Source organism: Geotrypetes seraphini, chromosome 6 (genome assembly GCF_902459505.1).
Source record: "Geotrypetes seraphini chromosome 6, aGeoSer1.1, whole genome shotgun sequence".
In the NCBI taxonomy this organism is placed as follows: Eukaryota; Metazoa; Chordata; class Amphibia; order Gymnophiona; family Dermophiidae; genus Geotrypetes; species Geotrypetes seraphini.
The window spans coordinates 147415899-147437799 of NC_047089.1; the positions used below are offsets into that span (position 1 = coordinate 147415899).

At 46.5% G+C, this 21901-nt stretch overlaps 1 protein-coding gene across 1 annotated transcript in view; it reads left to right on the plus strand.

The window, feature by feature from the left end:
• Window positions 1–21901, plus strand: part of LOC117362917 (interleukin-1 receptor type 1-like) — a 131396-nt gene that overhangs the window by 91054 nt on the left and 18441 nt on the right. The window contains exons 7-8 of the mRNA XM_033950009.1: window positions 7734–7882; window positions 15782–15925. Coding sequence (XP_033805900.1) covers window positions 7734–7882; window positions 15782–15925 — 293 coding nt within the window. The remainder of the gene's footprint in view (window positions 1–7733; window positions 7883–15781; window positions 15926–21901) is intronic.

Genomic DNA, 21901 nt, shown 5'->3' on the forward strand with positions numbered 1-21901 from the left:
TCCTTCCAATTGAACACATAACTACTTTATAATTTGATATTTACTTTGCATTTATTATAATAAATCTCAAAGATTTTGCTCTTAAAGTCTTTAGTGTTTTGTGTCCAATTTTTACATATCAGGACGGGAAGCTCTTCTCTTACTGCCTAAGAGAGGAATTTTCATCATGTGGAATTTCTCCTGAAGTTGTATCCAGGTAAATAGCAGCCCCTGGATAAGATCTATTGTTAGTAATTTGTAACTTTTCTTTAAAATCCTGCATAGTACCAGAAGACTGCAGGGTGGCCAAAGTGACACTGATTTTTTAAAAGGGTTCCAGAAGTGATCTGGGAAATTAGATTGGTCAATCTGACATCTGTGCTGGGCAAAATGGTAGAGATTATTATAAAAAAACCAAAATTACAGAACATATACTTAAACATGGATTAAAGAAAGAAAACCAATTTCTTTGAAGGGATGAATGAACATAAAGGTGAGCCAGTTGATATTGTGTATTTGGATTTTCAAAAGGCATTTGACAAAGTACCTCGCAAAAGACTTCTGAGTAAATTAGAAAGTCATGAGATAGGAGGTAATGTCCTATTATGGATTAAGAACTGGTTGAAAGACAGAAAATAGAGAGTAAGTTTAAATGGTCAATATTCTCCATGGAGAAGGGTAAATAGTGGCATTCCCCAGGGGTCTATGCTCGGACTGCTGCTTTTTAACATATTTATCAATGATCTAGAGATGGGAATAACTAGTGAGATAATTACCATATTTTCATGCATATAATGCGCACGTTATACACGGTTTTTACAAACCGTGCATAACCTTGCACGTTATACGCGTGAGCGTATTTTACAAATTTTTTTTACATAGTTCCCCCCCTCCCCCGACGTCCGATTCACCCCCCCCCCCCGCAGGACCGCTCACACCCCCACCCCGAAGGACCGCTCGTACGCACCCACACCCACACCCCAAAGGACCGCTCGCACACACTCCCACCCGCACCCCCACCCTGAAGGACCGCTCGCACCCCCAAAGTCTCCCGACCCCCCCCCCCCCCGCTCATCATGTAGAAGCTCCTACCGGTGTCCTGCTGCTTCCTCTTGGCAGTCCCGGCCCTTCTGTGAGCCCTGCATCTGCGCTGCTTCGTCTTCCGGCGGTCCCGCCCTTTCTCTGACATCAAGATTGCAAAACTGAGGGCGCTACTGGAAAAATGCACATTATTTACAAAGAGAGCTTCTGGTCTATTCCTGGAGAGTTGTAAGATTGGCACAGTTAAGCCAATATTGAAGAAACCGGATCTCGGTAGACCAATATCTATTCTGCTTTTTATAGCTAGGGTTATGGAGAAAGTTGTCTTGCCTCAATTAGAGAAATTTATAGAGGAGACTGACTATTTGGACAAAAATCAGTTCGGTTTCCGAACGAATCACAGTGTTAAGACTTTATTGCTCTCAACTATGAATGAATTACACACAGGAACGGATCAAGGACACTACTTTTGCATTGTCTCCTTAAATATCTCTGCAGCATTTGATTCCCTTAATCATTGAGTATTGCTAAAGAGATTGAGACAGGTGTTGGGAGGCATAGAATGGGAGTGGCTCAAGTCATTTCTGAAGAGTGAGCTCTGTTAGGAAACAGTGCACCCTCTTTGCAACAGAACATGCTCTTTTGTAAAAGTATGCATGCTTAGTTTAGGGCATATGATTTTCTTTCATTTTGGGAAAAAAAATGTTATGAATATGCTATATGGGGGAAATCATCAGGTGGATATTATGGCCTTAACATACATTACAGGAATTATAGGCACTAAATTCTAAAAGCCCCTTCTATGCCTATGGGCTTTTAGCATTTAGTGTGCGCTAATTCTCATAATGTGCATTATCCCAGGACAAGCAGGCAGCATATTCTTGACTGATGGGTGACGGCACCGACGGAGCCCCGGTACGGACAATTTTAGAGTGATTGCACTCTAAGAACTTTAGAAAGTTCTAGCTAGGCCGCACCGCGCGTGCGCGAGTGCCTTCCCGCCCGACAGAGGCGCGCGGTCCCCAGTTTTCTTAATTTCGCGGAGCTAAGAAGACGCGTGTTTCCAACGGCTGTTGGAAGTTTTTTTCTATTTCACTTGCCTTCCCGCTCGCGCGTATTTTTCTCTTCATATTTTCTTTCTTTCTTTCTTTTTTACCCTTTGTGTAAAAAAAAAAAAAAAAAAAAATTATTATTATTTTTCATTTTTTTATCGAATCTGACCCGGCGGGGCCTGTTGGCACCATCGAAGCCTCGGGCTTCGATTTTGCTACAGCAGTATTTCCCTTCATGCCCCTGTCACCGGGTTTCAAAAAGTGTCAGCGGTGTGCGCGCCCTATCTCCCTTTCCGACCCACACAAGTGGTGCCTCCAGTGTCTGGGTCCGGACCATAGGGCTGAAACCTGCACCCGCTGTAGTTCTTTACAAAAAAGAACTTTAAAAAATCGACAAATTCAGCAGCGGATCCTTTTCGGTACCGCTATGGAAGTTGCACCGGTATCGACGTCGACGACTTCCTCCAAGTCGACTCCGACTACCTCGGCACCGCCAGATCCATCGTCGGTGTCGACTCCTGTAGGTAAGCCGGCTAAGAAGCCTTCCCCTACTGTTCTAGGCCCGCCAGTCGAGCATGCAGTGAGCCAAGTCCTGCAGACTGAGCGCCGGCCCCGTAAACGCTCCGCTCCCATTGAAGTCTCTGCATCGTCATCGGCATCGACTTCACCCGAGCGTCGAGCGGCACCGAAGGTACCGAGCAAGAAAAAACCGGTACCGGTGCCATCGGGACCAACGTTGGATGAGCGCATTGCCTCTATCCTCCAGGTCCAGCTTAAGCAGCAACTACAACAGTTGCTCCCGGCTCTATTGTCTCCGAACCTTCCAGTGTCGGTACCGACTGAGCCTTCGGTGCCGTCTGTCGAACAGCCTCTGTTATCGGCATCGACTGTTTCGGCACCGCAAAAATCTTTGTCCATGCCTGTTCTATCAGCGGAACCAAAACGGCGTGCTACTCCTACGGTGTCGGAACCGGTACTGGTCTCTGAACCCCGTACCGTACTACATTCCCCAGGTACCGTCTCCACTCGGTCTGGTAAATCGGTACACAAGACTAAACATACTGATACATCGACTCCACTTTCCCAGGGCCGTTTACAATCGGTACGGGACCCTGACTTGTGGGACGATTCAGATGATCCCCTCGGTACCAAGGAGGATTACACATCTGATGAGGAGGAACCATCGGTGCAGGATACTACTGCTAAGCCAGAGCACTCCTCCTTCACAAAATTTTTAAAGGAGATGTCAGACACCTTGTCTATTCCTTTAGAGTCTGACTCTAAAAAATCCAAGGCATTTTTGGATGCCTTGGATTTTGACCAACCTCCTAAAGAGTTTTTAAAGTTACCCCTCCATGACATCTTGAGGGAAACTTTTTATAAGAATCTGGAAACTCCTTTGACAATCCCAGGAGCCCCAAGAAAACTAGAATCTCTATATAAAGTGATTCCAATACCTGGATTTGACAAACCCCAACTTCCTCATGAATCCCTGTTGGTAGAGTCAACTCTAAAGAAGACTACAGGAGCCAGTATGTATGCCTCTGTCCCTCCTGGTAGGGAAGGAAAGGCCATGGACAAATTTGGAAAGCGTCTTTACCAAAATGCAATGCTGGCCAACCGTTCAAGTAATTACGCTTTCCACTTCTCGTTTTACCTGAAGCACCTCATTCAACAGGTAACCTCTTTTCAAAAGTATATTCCGGACCGTAAACTTCCTGCTTTTCAGCAATGTACCTCTAGTCTTCTGCAACTCAGGAAGTTTATGGTCCGTTCTATTTATGATACTTTTGAACTGACGTCTCGTGCTACTGCTATCTCTGTAGCAATGAGAAGATTGGCATGGCTACGGACCTCAGAACTGGACGTAAACCATCAGGACAGACTTGCCAATGCTCCTTGCCTAGGGGATGAGCTGTTTGGGGAGTCCATGGATACCACCACCCAAAAGCTCTCCGCCATGAAACTAGGTGGGACACCTTGTTGAAAAACAAGAAGAAACCTCCTCCTCCTCGTCCATTCAGGCAACAACCTTCATATCAAAGGAGGTTTTCTGCTCGATCGGCGCAGTCCCATCCTCCTCAGCCTCGCAGGCAGCGTCAGCAGCAACAACAGACTCGTCAACAACAGCAGCCTGCTGTCAAACCGGCTATTCAACCTAAGTCGACACAGCCCTTTTGACTCCTTTCTCCAGGACATTGCCAGTCTTCCTCCCTCGTGTCCTCTACCTCAGCCCATAGGAGGTCGACTACAAGTTTTTCTACCTCGCTGGGAAGCAATCACCTCCGACCAGTGGGTACTTGCTATCATCGCCCACGGCTACTCCCTAAATTTTCAGACTCCTCCACCTCTAAGTCTGCCAAAAGAGTCTGCTTCCAACAAGGCTCAATCCCTCCTCCTCGCTCAGGAGGTTCACTCCCTCCTTCTTCTCAATGCCATCGAACCAGTTCCTCTGGACCAGCAAGGCCTGGGATTTTACTCCCGGTATTTTCTTGTACCCAAAAAGACCGGAGATCTCAGACCAATATTAGATCTCAGAGATCTCAACAAATGTCTGGTCAAGGAGAAGTTCAAGATGTTATCTCTTGCCACCCTCTATCCTCTTCTTTCTCAGGAAGACTGGCTATGTTCCCTCGATCTCAAGGAGGCGTATACTCACATTCCAATTCATCTGATGTCCAGACAATATCTGCGCTTTCTTGTCAATCAACATCATTACCAATACAAGGTGCTACCCTTCGGCCTAGCCTCCTCGCCCAGGGTATTCACCAAATGTCTGATTGTGGTCGCAGCTTATCTCCGCTCCCACAACTTTCAAGTCTTCCCTTACCTGGACGACTGGCTCATCAAGGCTCCTTCTCCTCAGTCCGTTCACAAAGCCACGGATCAGACCATTTACTTCCTTCGACTGTTGGGGTTCGAAATCAATCTACCCAAGTCGCACCTCATTCCGACTCAGCGGCTTCAATTCATTGGAGCCATTCTGGATACTGTTCAGATGAGGGCTTTTCTTCCTCTAAACCGCCTTCACACCATCCTTCATCTCTGTCAGCAGGTGTTCCAGCAACCTTCCATCTCTGCGAATCACATGATGGTGCTCTTGGGACACATGGCCTCCACAGTACATGTCACTCCCTTCGCACGTCTCCACCTGCGTACTCCTCAATGGACCCTAGCGACTCAGTGGTCACAAGCGACGGATCCTTGTTCACGACACATATCTGTGACCTCGTCTCTTCGACAGTCGCTTCTTTGGTGGTTGAAATCATCAAATCTATCCAGAGGTCTACTGTTCCATCTACCTCCTCATCAACTGGTCATCACCACGGATTCCTCCCCCTATGCATGGGGAGCTCACTTGAACGAGTTTCAAACTCAGGGGTTTTGGACCACCCAGGAAAAGAAACACCACATCAATTTCCTGGAACTCAGAGCGATATTTTACGCTCTCAAAGCTTTCCAACATCTTCTTTTTCCTCAGGTTCTTCTCATTTGCACCGACAACCAAGTTGCAATGTATTACATCAACAAACAGGGAGGGACGGGATCCCGTCCCTTATGTCAGGAAGCTCAAAGGATTTGGACCTGGGCGACTGCTCGTCACTTATTCCTGAAGGCAGTCTACATTCAAGGGGAACAGAATTGCTTAGCAGACAATCTCAGCAGAATTCTTCAACCTCACGAATGGACTCTCGACCCTTCGACTCTCCAGTCCATTTTCTCTCAATGGGGCACACCTCAAGTGGATCTTTTTGCAGCTCCCCACAACCATCAACTGCCCCTGTTTTGCTCCAGACTTTACTCTCCTCACCGTCTGGAACCCGATGCATTTCTCCTAGATTGGACCAATCTCTTCCTTTATGCATTCCCTCCTCTTCCGCTCATGCTGCGCACCTTATTCAAGCTCAAGAGGGAACAAGCCACCATGATTCTCATCGCTCCACGGTGGCCCAGACAGCATTGGTTTTCCCTTCTACTTCAGCTCAGTTCCAGGGAACCCATACCTCTTCCTCTGTTTCCTTCACTGCTTACACAGCATCAACAAACACTGCTTCATCCCAACTTACAGTCTCTGCACCTGACAGCTTGGTATCTCTCGGGCTGACTCCAGCTCATGCTCTCCTGTCTCAGCCTGTTCGTTCTATTATTGATGCCTCCAGGAAACCGTCCACTCTTCAATGTTACCAACAAAAGTGGTCTCGCTTCTCTTCCTGGTGCCAGTTACATCACCACAATCCCATATCTACAGCAGTGGGACTGGTGTTGGACTATTTATTGTCCTTATCTGACTCTGGTCTGAAATCCTCTTCGATAAGGGTCCACCTTAGTGCCATTGCAGCTTTTCATGAGCCGATTCATGGGAAACCCCTCTCAGCTCATCCCTTAGTTTCAAGGTTCATGAAGGGCCTCTTCAATGTGAAACCACCTCTTAAAGCCCCTCCTGTTGTTTGGGATCTCAATGTGGTTCTTTCTGCGTTGATGAAGCCTCCTTTCGAGCCGTTGGCCTCAACGCATTTTAAATTTCTCATTTGGAAAGTGGTCTTTCTAATAGCTCTCACTTCTGCCAGGAGGGTCAGTGAGCTTCATGCGCTAGTGGCGGATCCACCTTTCACGGTTTTTCACCATGATAAGGTCGTCCTCCGCACACATCCCAAATTCCTTCCTAAGGTTGTGTCTGAATTTCATCTTAACCAATCCATAGTTCTACCTGTTTTTTTCCCAAAGCCTCATTCTAATCCAGGTGAACAGGCTTTGCATACCTTGGATTGTAAACGTGCTCTGGCTTACTATCTTGATCGCACCAAACCTCACAGATCTTCTCCTCAACTATTTTTGTCATTTGATCCTAACAAGTTGGGTCATCCTGTCTCTAAACGCACTCTATCCAATTGGCTTGCTGCTTGCGTTTCTTTTTGTTATGCTCAGTCCGGCCTGACACTGGAAGGTTCGGTCACAGGCCACAAAATTAGAGCTATGGCAGCGTCTGTAGCTTTCCTCCGTTCCACTCCTATTGAGGAAATCTGCAAAGCTGCCACTTGGTCCTCAGTTCATACTTTTACATCTCATTATTGTCTGGATGCATTCTCCAGACAGGATGGACACTTCGGCCAATCTGTTTTGCAAAATTTGTTTTCCTAATGGCCAACCTTCCCTCCATCCCTCTTTTTGTTAGCTTGGAGGTCACCCATCAGTCAAGAATATGCTGCCTGCTTGTCCTGGGATAAAGCACAGTTACTTACCGTAACAGGTGTTATCCAGGGACAGCAGGCAGATATTCTTGCATCCCTCCCACCTCCCCGGGTTGGCTTCTTAGCTGGCTTATCCTAACTGGGGACCGCGCGCCTCTGTCGGGCGGGAAGGCACTCGCGCACGCGCGGTGCGGCCTAGCTAGAACTTTCTAAAGTTCTTAGAGTGCAATCACTCTAAAATTGTCCGTACCGGGGCTCCGTCGGTGCCGTCACCCATCAGTCAAGAATATCTGCCTGCTGTCCCTGGATAACACCTGTTACGGTAAGTAACTGTGCTTTATGGTGTGTTACAGTCATAATTCTGTTTGATGATACAAGTTTCAGACACTTCTAAAAAAAATTTCTGGAAGCAAAAATTAAAGTAGTGTAGTCCTGAGCAGTGTTGCTATCAATTTATTTTTTTATTTTTTAGTGATACAATCTTACAAGATGGAACTAGAATAAGAACAAAGTACCTCAGAAATACAGATGTGAAAAAAGAAGATTATGATCAGATATTTATCTGTCTTGCTAAAACAAGTAAAATGGCTACAAGAGTATATGTTTCATTGAAACCTCCAGGTAAGGCTCTTTCTTTCCATTCTTACTACATGCCATACTGCATTAACATGATTTTACATGGTAGGGTTGTTGTCATGTGCATTCATTAATCCGGTGTCGGAGCTTTTACCACAGTGATCTACAATAAAAAACCCTTACACTGCCTGATAAAAGGTGCGTGTGTGGGGGGGAAAATTTAGTGGTCTGTTTACTAAGGGACCCTTTCACTAAAGGACAATAGGCCCTAATGCACACTTACTCCCCGATTCCATGTACTGCACCCAAAGGTAACACGTGGAGGCAGTGACGTACCAAGGGGAAGGGGGGTGGACCGCACCAGGTGCATGCCCTAGGAGGGTGCACAGCCGGCTGGGTCCAGATATGGAACCTCCCGCCCTACTGTGCAACAGCACCTGCACCTCTGCGCGGCTGCTGGTTCACCTCCTTTGACGTACTTGCTCTGAAGCAGAGTTGGCAGCCGCGCTAAAGTGCAGGAAAGTCCTGCAATGACTACGTCTGTTGGCTGTGCTCCGGAAGAAGTAAGTTACGTCAGAAGAGGTGGACCGGCAGACGCAGGGAGTTGCGGCAAGGTCCCGCGATGACTGTTGCTGCTGGGTCCACCCCCTCCGACGTAACTTACTTCTTCTGGAGCAGAGCCGGCAGACGTCGAAGTAGGGTGGACCGGCAGCTGCAGTCATCGCGGGACCTTGCTGCATGAAGGGAGAGAAAAGAGCAGGACTGTTGGTATGGAAGAGTAGTGGAGGGAGAGAAATGGGGCAAGGTGGTATGGAAGTGTGGTGCTGATGGAATTGGTGTGCAAGGAAATGAGAGAAAGACATAAGGGGGAAGGATACTGGATGGAATTGGATTGGAGGGAAAGAAAGGCGGCAGATGCTGATGGAAGTGTGGGGAATGGAGCGACAAAGGGTAGATGCTGATTGAAGAGGGGTGGATGGAGAGAGAAAGGGCAGTCATTGGATGTTATTGGGGAGGGTAGAGGGGAGCCTATGCTGGATGAAAGTGCAGATGGGAGAGATAAGGGAGCAGATGCAGGAAGGAAATGGGGAGGAGAGAAAGAAAGTGGACAGAGAGAGAAGGTACTGGATGGAAGGAGTAGAGAAAGAGGGCACATGATGGAAGGAGGGGATAAATAAAAGGAGGGCATTTGATGGGGGAAAATGATTAAGTTAGTGAAATACTGGAGGGGATGAGGGAAAGAGGTGGCAAGCTGTAGGTAGACAGTGAAAAAGGAAATTGATGACAGGGTAGTAAGAATATAATCTAGCCAGATGCAGAAAATAAATTGAAAAGGAAAATGAGGAAAAAAAGGGAAAGGGATTGCAGAGGTCAGATGCAGGAGAGGGAAGGGAAGGAGAGGAGAGAGAAGCCAGACCAAAGGGGGTGAAGGGGGAGATGAAATGGGGATGCATACAGTTTCTGGAAGGGGAATAGGAGAGAAGATGCCATATAGGGGCAGAGAGAGGGCAGACAGTGGATAGAAGGAAGAGAGTAACAAGAAGATGACGAAAGCAGAAACCAGAGAAGACAAAGGTAGAAAAAAAAATTTCTATTTAATTTTTTTTTTTTGCTTTAGGAGACGTGTCATTGTTTCTGTGGTGTTGCATTGTATGCAGAGTTCAGCTTCTTGGTGGTTCAATTTAACCTTTGTCTACGTATTTCTATTTTATTCCCCCTTTTACAAAACTGTGGAGCGTTGTTTAGTGCCAGCCATGGTGGTAGCAGCTCTGATGCTCAGAATTCTATGAGAGTCCGAACTGTTACCAACATGGCTAAAAGCCGCACTACAGTTTTGTAAAAGGGGGAGGGGTTAGTTTGTGATTCAATATTCCTTTCTAGGCGAAGGTGTTTTCTGTGTTCTGTGTGTTCGAAAGACATGGTTTTCTATTAGGATTGACTGTGCAGGATTGATCTGTACTAGTCTGGCTTGTTTAGTTTTACAATGGGTGTATTGATGTTGTACTGCTCATTACAGTATGTAAGATGCTGCCTTTTCCTAGGTACATTCTTGTGTGACGTTTGGATTGTTACTAAAAATCATGTTTTTATACAGATGGGGGGGGGGGGTTGTCAAAAAATAATGGGCCCCGGGTGCCACATATGCTAGGTACGCCACTGCATGGAGGGGCATAATAAAAAAAAAGTCTAAATCCCCTTTTGGCCTAAGTCAATAGATGCTGAAGTTGGCAGCAGGGAAATGTCCTTTCTTAAAAATACGTCCAAATTGAGTTGTTTTTTTTTTTTTTGAGAATGGCCTACCTGCACATTCAGCAATCTACTGGCCCAGACTGCCACTACTACGTCTATCCCTACACCACATTCCCGACCCCAAAATCGACCAAGTCCCAAAAGCCCAAACCCAGACCTTTTAGGCAAAGGAGGGGCTAGTCCTTTGCCTAAAAGCAGGATTCTGTAACCAGCGTCTGTTATCTGTCAGAATCCTGTAACTGACCCCACCCAACAACGATCACGGCAGGAGAGATAACTAATCTCTCCTGATGCGATCATGATCGCGATCCCCCCTGACAAAACCCTGAACAGGCAGGTGGGAGCCCAGGCCTTCCTGCCACATCTGGCTCCCTGCCACCCCCCATGAATACCAGCATGAGGGATCCCAAGCCATCCTGCCGATGATGGCCCCCCGTGAACCCCTCCCCCCGAATACTGTCAGGAGAGATCCCAAGCCCTCCTGCAGAAGATGGCACCCCCCGAATAGTGGCAGGAGGGATCCCAAACTCTCCTGCCGAAGATGGCCCCCCACGAACCCCATGAACACCCCCCCACTAACCCGACCCCTCACTCACTATCCGGAAACCCCCACACTAACCTTTTCAGTTGGCTGGACGGATGATTTCCCAGTCCAGCTGGCAGGCCCGCCAATCAGACCTTAGACTTAATGGGGATGGGCGGATCCGCTATGCCTAAGGCCTGATTGGTCCAGGCTTCTAGAGCCTGGGCCAATCAGGCCTTAGGCTTCGGCGGGATGGGCCGGGAAGGGGCGGGCCCGCCTCATTTCGACGAGGCTTCCCTGCCGGCTGGACGTGCAAGACCCATGCCTTCTCGCCCTAAGAACAGGTTTGGTGGAGTGGAGGTTTGGGGGTTGTTAGCGCTGGAGGGGGGTGCGTCTTTGGGCAGGAGGGATTGGGCACCCTCCTGCCAGCGATCGATATTGTCGGGGGGGGGAGATCGGTAATGTCGGGGGGGGGGGGCGGTCTGTAGTGTCGGGGGGGGCAGTCGGTAGTGTCGGGAGGGTGCGTCTTTGGGCAGGAGGGATTGGGCACCCTCCTGCCAGTGATCGGACAGGCCGCGGCCCGCTATACTTATAGCGGAAGAGAGATCCCTTGCCGCGATAAGTATAGCGGCCGCGTCTACTTACAATGTAGACCAGCATTTTGCTGGCCTACATTTTAAACTTCTCCTCTACTAGGGAGACGCGTAGGGCCGCCTAGGTTCAGCCTAAGGCCCGCCTAAGGCCCTTAGACGAGCTTAGGCATCTTGCGGGTCTCCCTAGGCTCCCGGAGGCGCCTTCAGGCCTGCCTGGGGAGCATTTAAAAAAAAAAAAAACCGTGCATCCCGATTGGCTGATTAGACAGCTGTAGGATGCCTACAGCTGCCTAAAATCGGGATGCACTTTGGAGAATCAGGGCCTAGGTGTCTATCTTTTGTAGAATTGTGCCTAAGAAGATAGACGCCTATCCAGTGGCGTACCTAGGGGGGGGCGGGGGGGGCGGGCCGCCCCGGGTACCAGCCCTAAGGGGGTGTTCCCGGCCTTGCCGTTCAGTCCCCCGCCACCCCCGAAGGACCGCTCGCCCCCCTGACCTCCCCGCACCACCTATGAACAGCCGCAGCAGGATCGCGAAGTCAGCGTCAGCATCCCTGCGCTGCTTCCTACGACGCGATCCCGCCCCTCCTCTGACGTCAGAGGAGGGGCGGGACCGTGGCGCAGGAAGCAGCAGGGATCGCTGACGCTGACTTCGCGATCCTGCTGCGGCTGTTCATAGGTGGTGCGGGGAGGCCAGGGGGGCGAGCGGTCCTTCGGGGGTGGCGGGGGACTGAACGGCAAGGCCGGGAACACCCCCTTAGGGCTGGTACCCGACGCTGACTTCGCGATCCTGCTGCGGCTGTTCATAGGTGGTGCGGGGAGGCCAGGGGGGCGAGCGGTCCTTCGGGGTGGGTCGGGGCATCAGGCCTTCAGGGTGGGGCGGGCGGGCAGGCAAGCAGGCTTTCAAGGGGGAGGGGGTGACAGGCAGGCAGGCAGGCCTTCAAGGGGGGACAGGCCTTCGGGGGGGGGGTGCAGACATTCAAGGGGTGCAGGCCTTCAAGGGGGGCAGGCAGGCCTTCAGGGGGTGCAGACCTTCGGGGGGGGTGTAGGCCTTTGGGGGGGTGCAGACCTTCAAGGGGGTGCAGGCCTTCAAGGGGGGGACAGGCCTACAAGGGGGGGGGACAGGCCTACAAGGGGGGGGGGACAGGCCTACAAGGGGGGGGGACAGGCCTTCAAGGGGGGGTGCAGGCCTTCAAGGGGGGGTGCAGGCCTTCAAGGGGGGTGCAGGCCTTCAAGGGGGAGACAGGCCTTCAAGGGGGGGAAAGGCAGGCAGGCCTTAAAGGGGGGACAGGCCTACAAGGGGGTGGGACAGGACTTCAAGGGGGGGACAGGCCTTCGGGGGGGTGCAGACCTTCAAGGGAGTGCAGGCCTTCGGGGGGGGGGTGCAGTCCTTCAGGGGTGGGGTTTAGGCCTTCAGAGGGGGACAGACCTTCGGGTGGGAGGTAAAGTCCTTCGGGGGGTGCAGGTCTTCAGGGGTGGGGTGTAGCCCTTCGGAGGGGGGACAGACCTTCGGGGGAGGGGGGTCCTGGTGTAAAAGTACACAGAGGGAGAGAGGGAAGGGGGGGTTCAAAGATACATGCATATGCCAGACTTTGGGGGTTAGAAATAATGGGTCTAAAAACAGAGGAGTGGGAGAGAGATGGTGCATAATGGGATTTAGGGAGGGAAGGAACAGAAAGGGAGAGAACTTGGAAACAGGGGATGGTGTGGAGGGGGGATAGAGATACTGGATAGGAGGATAGTTGGGAACAGAAAGGGAGAGATGGTGGATCCTGGGGTGGTGGGGAGTTGAGAAAAGGTGAATCTGTGGATGGAGACAAAAAAAAGGAAAGATGCCAGATCTCCGGGAGAGGGAAGGGAAACGGAAGGGGAGAACAGAGATGGCAGACGGATGGTTAGCACGGAGAAAGGAGACCCTGGCAAGCAAGACAACAAGAGCCTGGGACCAACAAGATTTGAATATTGATCAGAGAACAAAAGGTAGAAAAAATAATTTTATTTTCTGTTTTGTGATTACAATATGTTAGATTTGAAAAGTGTACATGAGACAGCTTGAAATGGGAACTTTTCTATTTTTGTGAATGGCAAGGCTGAGTTCAGTTAAAATATATGCTTTATAAGAAAATATAATAATGTGTTTTATAAAGTTTATAAGCATTGCTGGCATACTCGGTGAGGTGTTCCTAGTGTTGGTGGTGGTGGTAGCATGTCAGTGTGTTGAGAGGAAGAGGTAGTCTGGGAAATTCTGCTGAGCAAACTCTGGGCCCATTTCCACCCCCAGTTAGTCCACTCCACTCAACTGGTTCACACACTGAGTGGGTCTTTGGGTGTTATTTCTGGGTAGTTGTTTTAGAATCTCTTCCAGTGGTTTGTCAGTATCTCCTTCTGGTCCAAGGAAGGAAACTTTGTCAACCTTAGCATTGACCTTCAGAATATGTTTGTAACAGCGCTGCTTGTGTGGCATTAGGCTATGTAGTGATCGAAAGAAAAAAACAGACCTTTGCACATTTTTGCACTATATGGTGGGTGTATGAGGAGATTCATTTCCTGCACAGTTAAGTCCATTTTTTCTACTGAATAATAGTATAGGTACAATGAAAGTAAATAGCAAAAATGTTTGAGTAGATAATTAAGGAAATCTTTTTCATATTGCTTGCTTATGGACTGGGAAAAAAGACTGTTCAAGCAAATGTCTCCAGAACTGCTTTAATGGAAAAATGTGATTTTTTTTTTTTTTAAGTACTTTGTGAAATTTATTGTTGTTGTGAAATTTATTGTTATACTTTGTTTAAACTTAAAAAGCGGTGTCATTAACAGTGAATCTAATCGAAAAATCGATTCAACAGGGTGAATCGGATCGAATGAAATATTTTTCTCTGAATCGGGCAGCACTATTGGCTACCATGAGAATGGGCTACTGGGCATGATGGACCATTGGTGTGACCCAGTTAGGCTATTCTTATGTTATGTTCTCATCTGTAGGGGCCTTTGTTTTCACTTCTTATTTTAATGTATTTTTTTCCTGGGAACTTATCAGTGTTTTTTTATAATGGGAACAAAAATGGAAGAGAATTAATGTGTGTGGAATGGGGGGGGGGTAACTAATTTCTTCAGCTAAATAATTCAATCCACTTCAAACAGACATAGGAGAACTCACGCACCATTCACACACCCTCCAACCAAAAACGTCAAAAGAAAAAAACTGTTCGACAACCTCCTAGCCATTCGAGCTGCAACACTTGACCCCCAACTCTACAACCTATTGACCTCGACCACAAACTACAAAACCTTAAAAAAAGAAATAAAAACCCTTCTATTAAAAAAACACATAAAACCAAACTAACATAATCAGAACTGTCCCAAGCATCACCTGCAACTACTCCATATGTACTTCTGATGTCATGACAATTCAGACATAATTTATGTTATGTTATGTTTGGAATAATGGTTACATAAATGAGGTTCAATAAAAGAAAATTTTCTGTGGGAGCATTTGTTGGAACTTCTGTTATCCTGATTTCTTCTATCTGTGGGCTTTCTTTAGCTAACCTACTTATCTGGGGCTTTCCACTTCTGCAGCTGCCCTTTTCACGGTCCACTTTGCGCTTGCACTCTCTGGGGAGGGGGGGTTGGGTCTGGGCTTGGTGGGGTAGGTGTGTCTGGTAGTTTTGTCTGGGTGGTGGCTGGGTGTTTCTTGGGTGCTTGTTGTGCGGATTGGTGTGTCTGGTGAGCGGTCTGGGTGTTGTTGCTTGTGGGGGTTTTTTTCATTATAAAATATGGCTGAGGGTCTAGTCCGGCTTATTATTCTTGTGGGTTCTGGGGTGGGATTTGTTTGCTTGCCCCAAGTTTTGGCCTTTTGTTGTGTATTGCTATGCCTCTCATTGGCAATTTTCTCTTGGGAGAGGCTTGTTCATGCTTGTTGTTGCTGTTACTCTCATTCTGTGTTCTTTTTGATAATGTATAAGTTTCTGTACAGACCATGGTTGCTTGTCTGGACCTTTTGCCATTCTCAATAAAAATACTTTGGAAAAAAAAAAAAAAAGAAAATTTTCACTGCCTGTTTCTATTCTGACCATTTATTCCATTTCATGGTTATTGCAAAAAAAAAAAAAAAAAAAATTATTTTACATGGGGGGGGGGGGGGGGGGGGGGGGTGTCAAAAAATGATGGGCCCCGGGTGCCACATACCCTAGGTACGCCACTGCGCCTATCTTCCAATTAAAATTTTTTTTTCAATTATGAGCATGTTAAATCTCATTATTTAAGCTGATTTACTAATTAACCCTCCTCTTTTACTCTATGAATGTCAGAGCATGGGGCCGGTGATACAGAAGCCGAACACTGTTTTGTAAAAGGGGGAGGAAGTTAGGTCCTATTCTTTTAGGCATCCAACTTATAGAATTTCCCCATGTGTGTATATCCCTTTTGAAAATAATCCTCTGGTTGAATACTGACCTACTAATTTAAAAAGCTAATTTTATTCCTCTGTGGCAAATCAAATGTGCTCCAAAAATCTGCGTGATGAGAGATTCTACAGACTAATACTTATTTAAAATGTGTTGTTTTTCTTTTGTATCCAGATACCATATTGCGGCGATGCTTGATTGGTATATTCACTGTATTTGGACTTGTAATTATATTGACTGAAGTGATGTACAAGATTTTCAAGATTGAAATTGTGCTTTGCTATCGGAAGTACTGTCTTCCTCTTACATATAAAGGAGGTACATATTTGTGATTCTTCTCTAAAATGTGTAGAGTTTATTTGTTCTACCTTTTCTTGGTAGGTTAGCAAAACAGAGGAAACTATATCACAGACAGGTATTTAACAAAAGGACAAAACTGACACATGGAAATCCACTGCATTATTTGATTCTTGGTTAGAGATTAACAAATTTGCTTTCTGAGAATGTTTTAAAATATATTATTTTAAAGGGGGAGAATCAGTCTAAAATGATGACCATATTTAAAGGAATGTTGTTGTTTTTTTTTAAATTTAAGATGTTTTCAGGCCACTTTCCTGAATATCTGTCTTAGCACATCACATCAACAAGTTTAATACACTTACAGAAAACAATAAAACAAATGTGGGGTCTTAGCTTTGCAGGGTTTAAAAAAGGTTTAGATAATTTCCTAAAAATCCATAAACTATTATTAAGATGGACTTTGAAAAATTCACTGCTTATTTCCAGGATAAACAGCATAAAATCTGTTATACTCTTTGGGATCTTACCAGGTACCTGTGACCTGGGTTGACCACTGTTAGAAAAAGGATATTAAGCTTTGTTCTGTCTCTGTACGGCAACTCTTTTGTTCTTATACCCCTGTACTAAGCTGTACTAAAACACAGCCTGCATTATTTGTGTCACAATCTAAGAAAAGGGACCAAGTCTTAGTGTATGCTTACTTGAGAAATGAATATTAAATGGCAATAATCTTCAAATCCAGCTGTTCATATAATTTCTCACATTAAGTACTGGATTTTTGAGAGTGTTAATATATTTTTTTTCTTTCAAAAAGACGCCTCAGCCCCACCTTTCCACCACTGTAATAATTTTATACTGTGGGAAGCATGTGGGAAGATCTCTTTGCTCACAATTTAGTTGGAGTCGGATGACAGCGGCAGCCTTGGGAGACCCTTGATAAAGCACCTTCTCGTGCGAAACATGTCGGGTCTGGTTCCCGGGTTTGGCTGAGATAAGTATTAAACAGCTTTCACACGTATTTATTAGTAAAAAAATATATTTATTAACAGCACAAAATGAAAAACTAAATGAACTTAAAATAAATCAAATGGACAGCCAATGATGAAGTGCCACAACATGCTTCCCACAGTATAAAATTATTACAGTGGTGGAGAGGTGGGGCTGAGGCGTCTTTTTGAAAGAAAAAAAATATATTAACACTCTCAAAAATCCAGTACTTACTGTGAGAAATTACTTGAGAAATGAGGCAATTGGGTTCTATTTATAACTAAAAATTATTGTTAATTGAAATGGTATATTTCTGGCAAATGAAATGATAGAAAGATGTGGTTTGTTGCATTTGAATCAGTATCTTCTTGATTTCTTAGCAAGCTGAATAACTCAGTTTCTAAGATTTGGTCCCTTTTCTTGGATTATGACACTTTTTAGACCTTTGGTGAACCATGCATTGAGTCCAGGTTGTAATACAGCTCTATAATGGCTGCAATTTCATTTTGAAATTAGCATGTGGCCATTAGCACTCAAGCCCTTATGTCACCTATTTTGTAGGCGGTAAGGGCTCCCATATTAATCCTGTGCTAAATCGGTCAGCGCATGCCAGTGCCTACATGCTAACCAATTAGCACAGGGCACTCCTACTCTCCACCCTACACATGCTCCTCAGCTAAAAAATAAATGTATTTTTTAACGCATGGGTGGTGTGCAATCAAACTTGCAGTTAGCATATGCCTCAGTGTGACCTGCTATCTCCCATTTTTAAGCATGAGTTAGTGTTTATTGTCACTTAGTAAAAGGGTCCCATGATGATATGTTGCTCTTTTCCTGACAACTAAGAGATCTAAACACACTCCGTTGAGGACTAATCCAACCTACAGTATTACCTATCCTAAATATACCCTACTAGCAGTGCTTAATTTGTGAGTGAACAGCCTGAAATGCAGTTTCACCATTTATTTTCAGACTCCAGTGCAGCAGGGGCATTCTGCTGTATGACTTCCCTTTCAAGCAACCTTCAGGGAAGAGGAAAGGAGATGGTGAGCTGGGAAAAGAGCAGAGAACAGTCACTATTCCTAATCCAGCCCGCCTTCTCCTGTTGCTCCTGGCCCACATAAGAACATAAGAATTGCCACTGCTGGGTCAGACCAGTGGTCCATCGTGCCCAGCAGTCTGCTCAAGCGGTGGCCCTTAGGTCAAAGACCAGTGCTCTAACTGAGACTAGTCTTACCTGCGTTCGTTCTGGTTCAGCAAGAACTTGTCTAACTTTGTCTTGAATCCCTGGAGGGTGTTTTCCCCTATAACAGCCTCCGGAAGAGCATTCCAGTTTTCTACCACTCTCTGGGTGAAGAACTTTCTTACATTTGTACGGAATCTATCCCCTTTTAATTTTAGAGAGTGTCCTCTCATTCTCTCTACCTTGGAGAGTGTGAACAACCTGTCTTTATCTACTAAGTCTATTCTCTTCATTATCTTGAATGTTTCGATCATGTCTAACGTGACCATTTATTTTTTTCCTCAAAACTGGACAGGCCTCCCGAATCCATTTCCACGGATCCCGGATCCTTACCTCTGGATCCCATTAAATATAGTGCAAAATATAGACAGCAGATATAAATTCTCAAAAGTGACACATTTTGATCACTAAATTTTTAAAATAAAATCATTTTTCCTACCTTTATCTGGTGATTTCATGACTCTCTGGTTGCACTTCCTTCTGATTGTATATCCTCTCATTCAATTCTTTCTCTTTCTTTCTATCTCCCTGCCCCCCCCCCCCCCACAAGCCACCCTGCTTCTCCTGTCCCCGACAAGCCAAGCCAGCCTGCTTCCCCGATGCACCGTAGCCAAGCCACCCTGCTTCCCCTTCCCCCATGCCTACACTACTGGTTAGGAGGTGGATATACAGTAGAAAAAAAGGACAGGAACTAGAAAGGATAAGAGTTATGGCCACCATGAGAACCATAAAAAGAACCATCATTCATATCACACATAAGAACTGTCTGAAATACAAACTACACTAGTTCTGATTCAGTCAATAAAATTGTTTTAAATATTAAAAAACAAAACACTAGTTCAGAAAACTGGTTAAGTGTATTTGGGTCTTTGCAGTCCTTCCTGTGATCTTGACAGCCTCTCTTCTTGTTCTTTTATTCGAGCTCTTGATGTGCTGACATCTCTTGGATATTTATATGATATATCAATTGAGGTAACCAAATTTCCTACCTCCCTTACCTCTAAAACTAAATAGGGAGACTCGGTAATAAATCTAAGGAGCCCTAAGTGTGGGTTATAGGCCTTTCTCAACAGAGATCATTGAAGCTCCTTTTGATGGAGAGTTCACGTGTCCAAAATCACTAGATGTTTCTGAGTAACATGTCAAGCCATAGAGCCTTTCACAGATTATGCTGTCATTGAACCCTGTCTGGGCTAAACATTCCTCTTATCCATACCTGTACTTTGCAATCCATAAGTGACGTCAGCGCTCACTCCCTATGCTGCTGCTGCCACCAGCCACCGTGCAGGTCCGGGCCCCTGTCCCACCCCCTAGTGCAGAAGGGGGTAGTGTTTTAGCCAGTAGCTGGTGTGCACCTGCATTTTGCGTCGTGTCCCAGGTGCTTGTGCTTCCGGGTTGTGAGCGTTGGCACTGAAGGGAGGCTGACAAGCAGCCACGGCAGACCAGGGGTGAATCGGCGCTGGAGGGAGGGAAGGAGGCTGGCTTTGGTGCAGCAGGGACAGGAAGCGATCGCCTTTCCCGTTGTCCCTGTGCACAGCTTCGGAATGCTGTCCCTGAAAACAGGACATTTTGGCGTCCCGAAGCTGTGTGTTGGGATGGTCCCGTTCAAAACAGGACGTATGGTCAACTTAATCATTGCCCCTCTCATTCTCCTCTTTTCAAAGGAGAAGAGGTCCAGTTTCTCTAATCTCTCACTGTACAGCAACTCCTCCTCCCTTAACCATTTTAGTTACTCTTCTCTGGACCCTTTTGAGTAGTACTGTGTTCTTCATGTACGGCGACCAGTGCTGGACATAGTATTCCAGGTGAGGGCATACCATGGTCCGGTACAGCGACCCAAGTCTTTCTCCACAGTTCCACTTCCTTTTTATCTACAAATTAAGTCCTGCCCACCAGGTTGATCCCCTGTAGCCCTCTGAACCTCCCAACTAGGAAACAGGAAGGCTTTAAACTTCTTCCTAATAGTCAAAAGGAAAGAAAACCCTCCAAACAATCAAGGGTCAGTTTATTACATAGTGAACATTACTTTGAAAAAGTCAATGAATACTGTAGAACCATCAATAGAGGAATTCTGATGAGGCTTCTGAAGAGAATGTGAGGCCCTTGCAGGGGAGTATCGTAACTTTGCCCACCTGAAAGAGAGGCTACCTAGAAGCAAGGTTGAAAGACTAAACTTAGCAACCTAAATGTAATGCCTTCTTGCATAGGTAGTCAGTGGAACCTAACTAATAATGGACTCAAACTAGCAAGCCTTTGACTCCCTGTTAGCACCCCTCAGAACCTTCTCTGGAAGCTTAATTATAGAGTCTATGCCCCACTCATGTGTAGGACCCCTTTTGCAATTACACACTATCTCTCAGATTTTATGTGCTAGATTCACTAAGTAAACCGATCATGTACTGATCGGTTTGCGATCCCTTTGCGACCCAATTGTACTCCAGCCTGATTTACTCACTTACCTCTCTGCCGATCTGATTCCGATCTGCGCATGCAAATGAAGGGAATGGCATGCAAAGTAGGCATGGACCCAATTCACTAAAGAATTTTAGCAAACCGACTGGGCTGGCCGATCAACACAAGAAGAGACTGCTGGGGACCAGTCGCAAACGTCCTTTCTGACTCTCTAGCTCCATTGCTCTCTAGCCCTGCTCTCTGCTGCCCCAACAATATTTATCTCTCTGCCCCAAATTGCCACCCTGCTCTGACCCAAATCTCTCCTGCCCTTCCCTGCATTGCGAGCCGGTGGTTTTAACCCGTGAGTTTAAAGCAGGTTAAAACCACGGGCTTGCTGGGCTAGTTAAAGTAGTAAAAGTTAAAAAAAAAAAAAAAGGTTGTGGCTCAGATGGTTTGCGCATGCGTCGGGCTCGCACACTAGCGATCTGTGCGGTTGTAGTGGGGCGTTCCTCCGATCACCCTCATTTAAATCTTTCTGTTTTGGAAATTCGTCGGGCCTGCACGGATCGACCACGCAATTGAGGTCAGTGAATCTAGCCCTATATAGGTCTATCAAAGTTAGAATGCCAAAACCATGCATAAACTAGTTAACTAGGTATTAACAATCAAAAGTGTTAATTGGCAGTCATTAGGATTTACATGTGGATCTGACTGTGTTCTATTCTATGAATGAACAAAACACATACTAAATGGGAAAAATAATTAAAACAACACTTCTAATACTCAACTAATCACAATAAAGAAGTTAATTTTAGCAAAATTTTAACAAAATTCATAAACTATTTACAGTACTCCCCCGAAATTCGTAGGGGTTATGTTCTCAGAGTGACCGCGAAAAGTGAAAAACCGCAAAAATTGGATATGGTACAAAAATGCCCTTCCCACTCTGTTTTTGGTTTCTCATTGCCACGGTGACGGCATGTCGTTCTCAGCCAAGCAGCTGCTGCCATTGGTTGCCATCAGCTGGAAGGCTCCATCGCGCGTGCATGCTCTACCGCTGCAACTGCCACCAATCTCCTCTCTCCCCCCCGTCACCAATCTCCCTCGCAATGGCCGTGTGGGCACTGGAAGTAGTAGGTGCTGCTGCAGCAGCTGGTGGGCCAGATTCCACAGCACGAGGGGTGGTGGTGGTGGTGGGGCAGATGAGCACCAGCACCGGGCGCTGGGAACCATGTCCTCCAAGTCTCCTCCCACACAGACACAAGCTGCTGATTCTCCTCATGGGTCCTTCACCTGAGCACCGGCCCTTCTCGAAAGCAGCAGGAGGAAGAAGAAAAAAAAAACCTGCGATTGACTGAGGCCGTAAACGC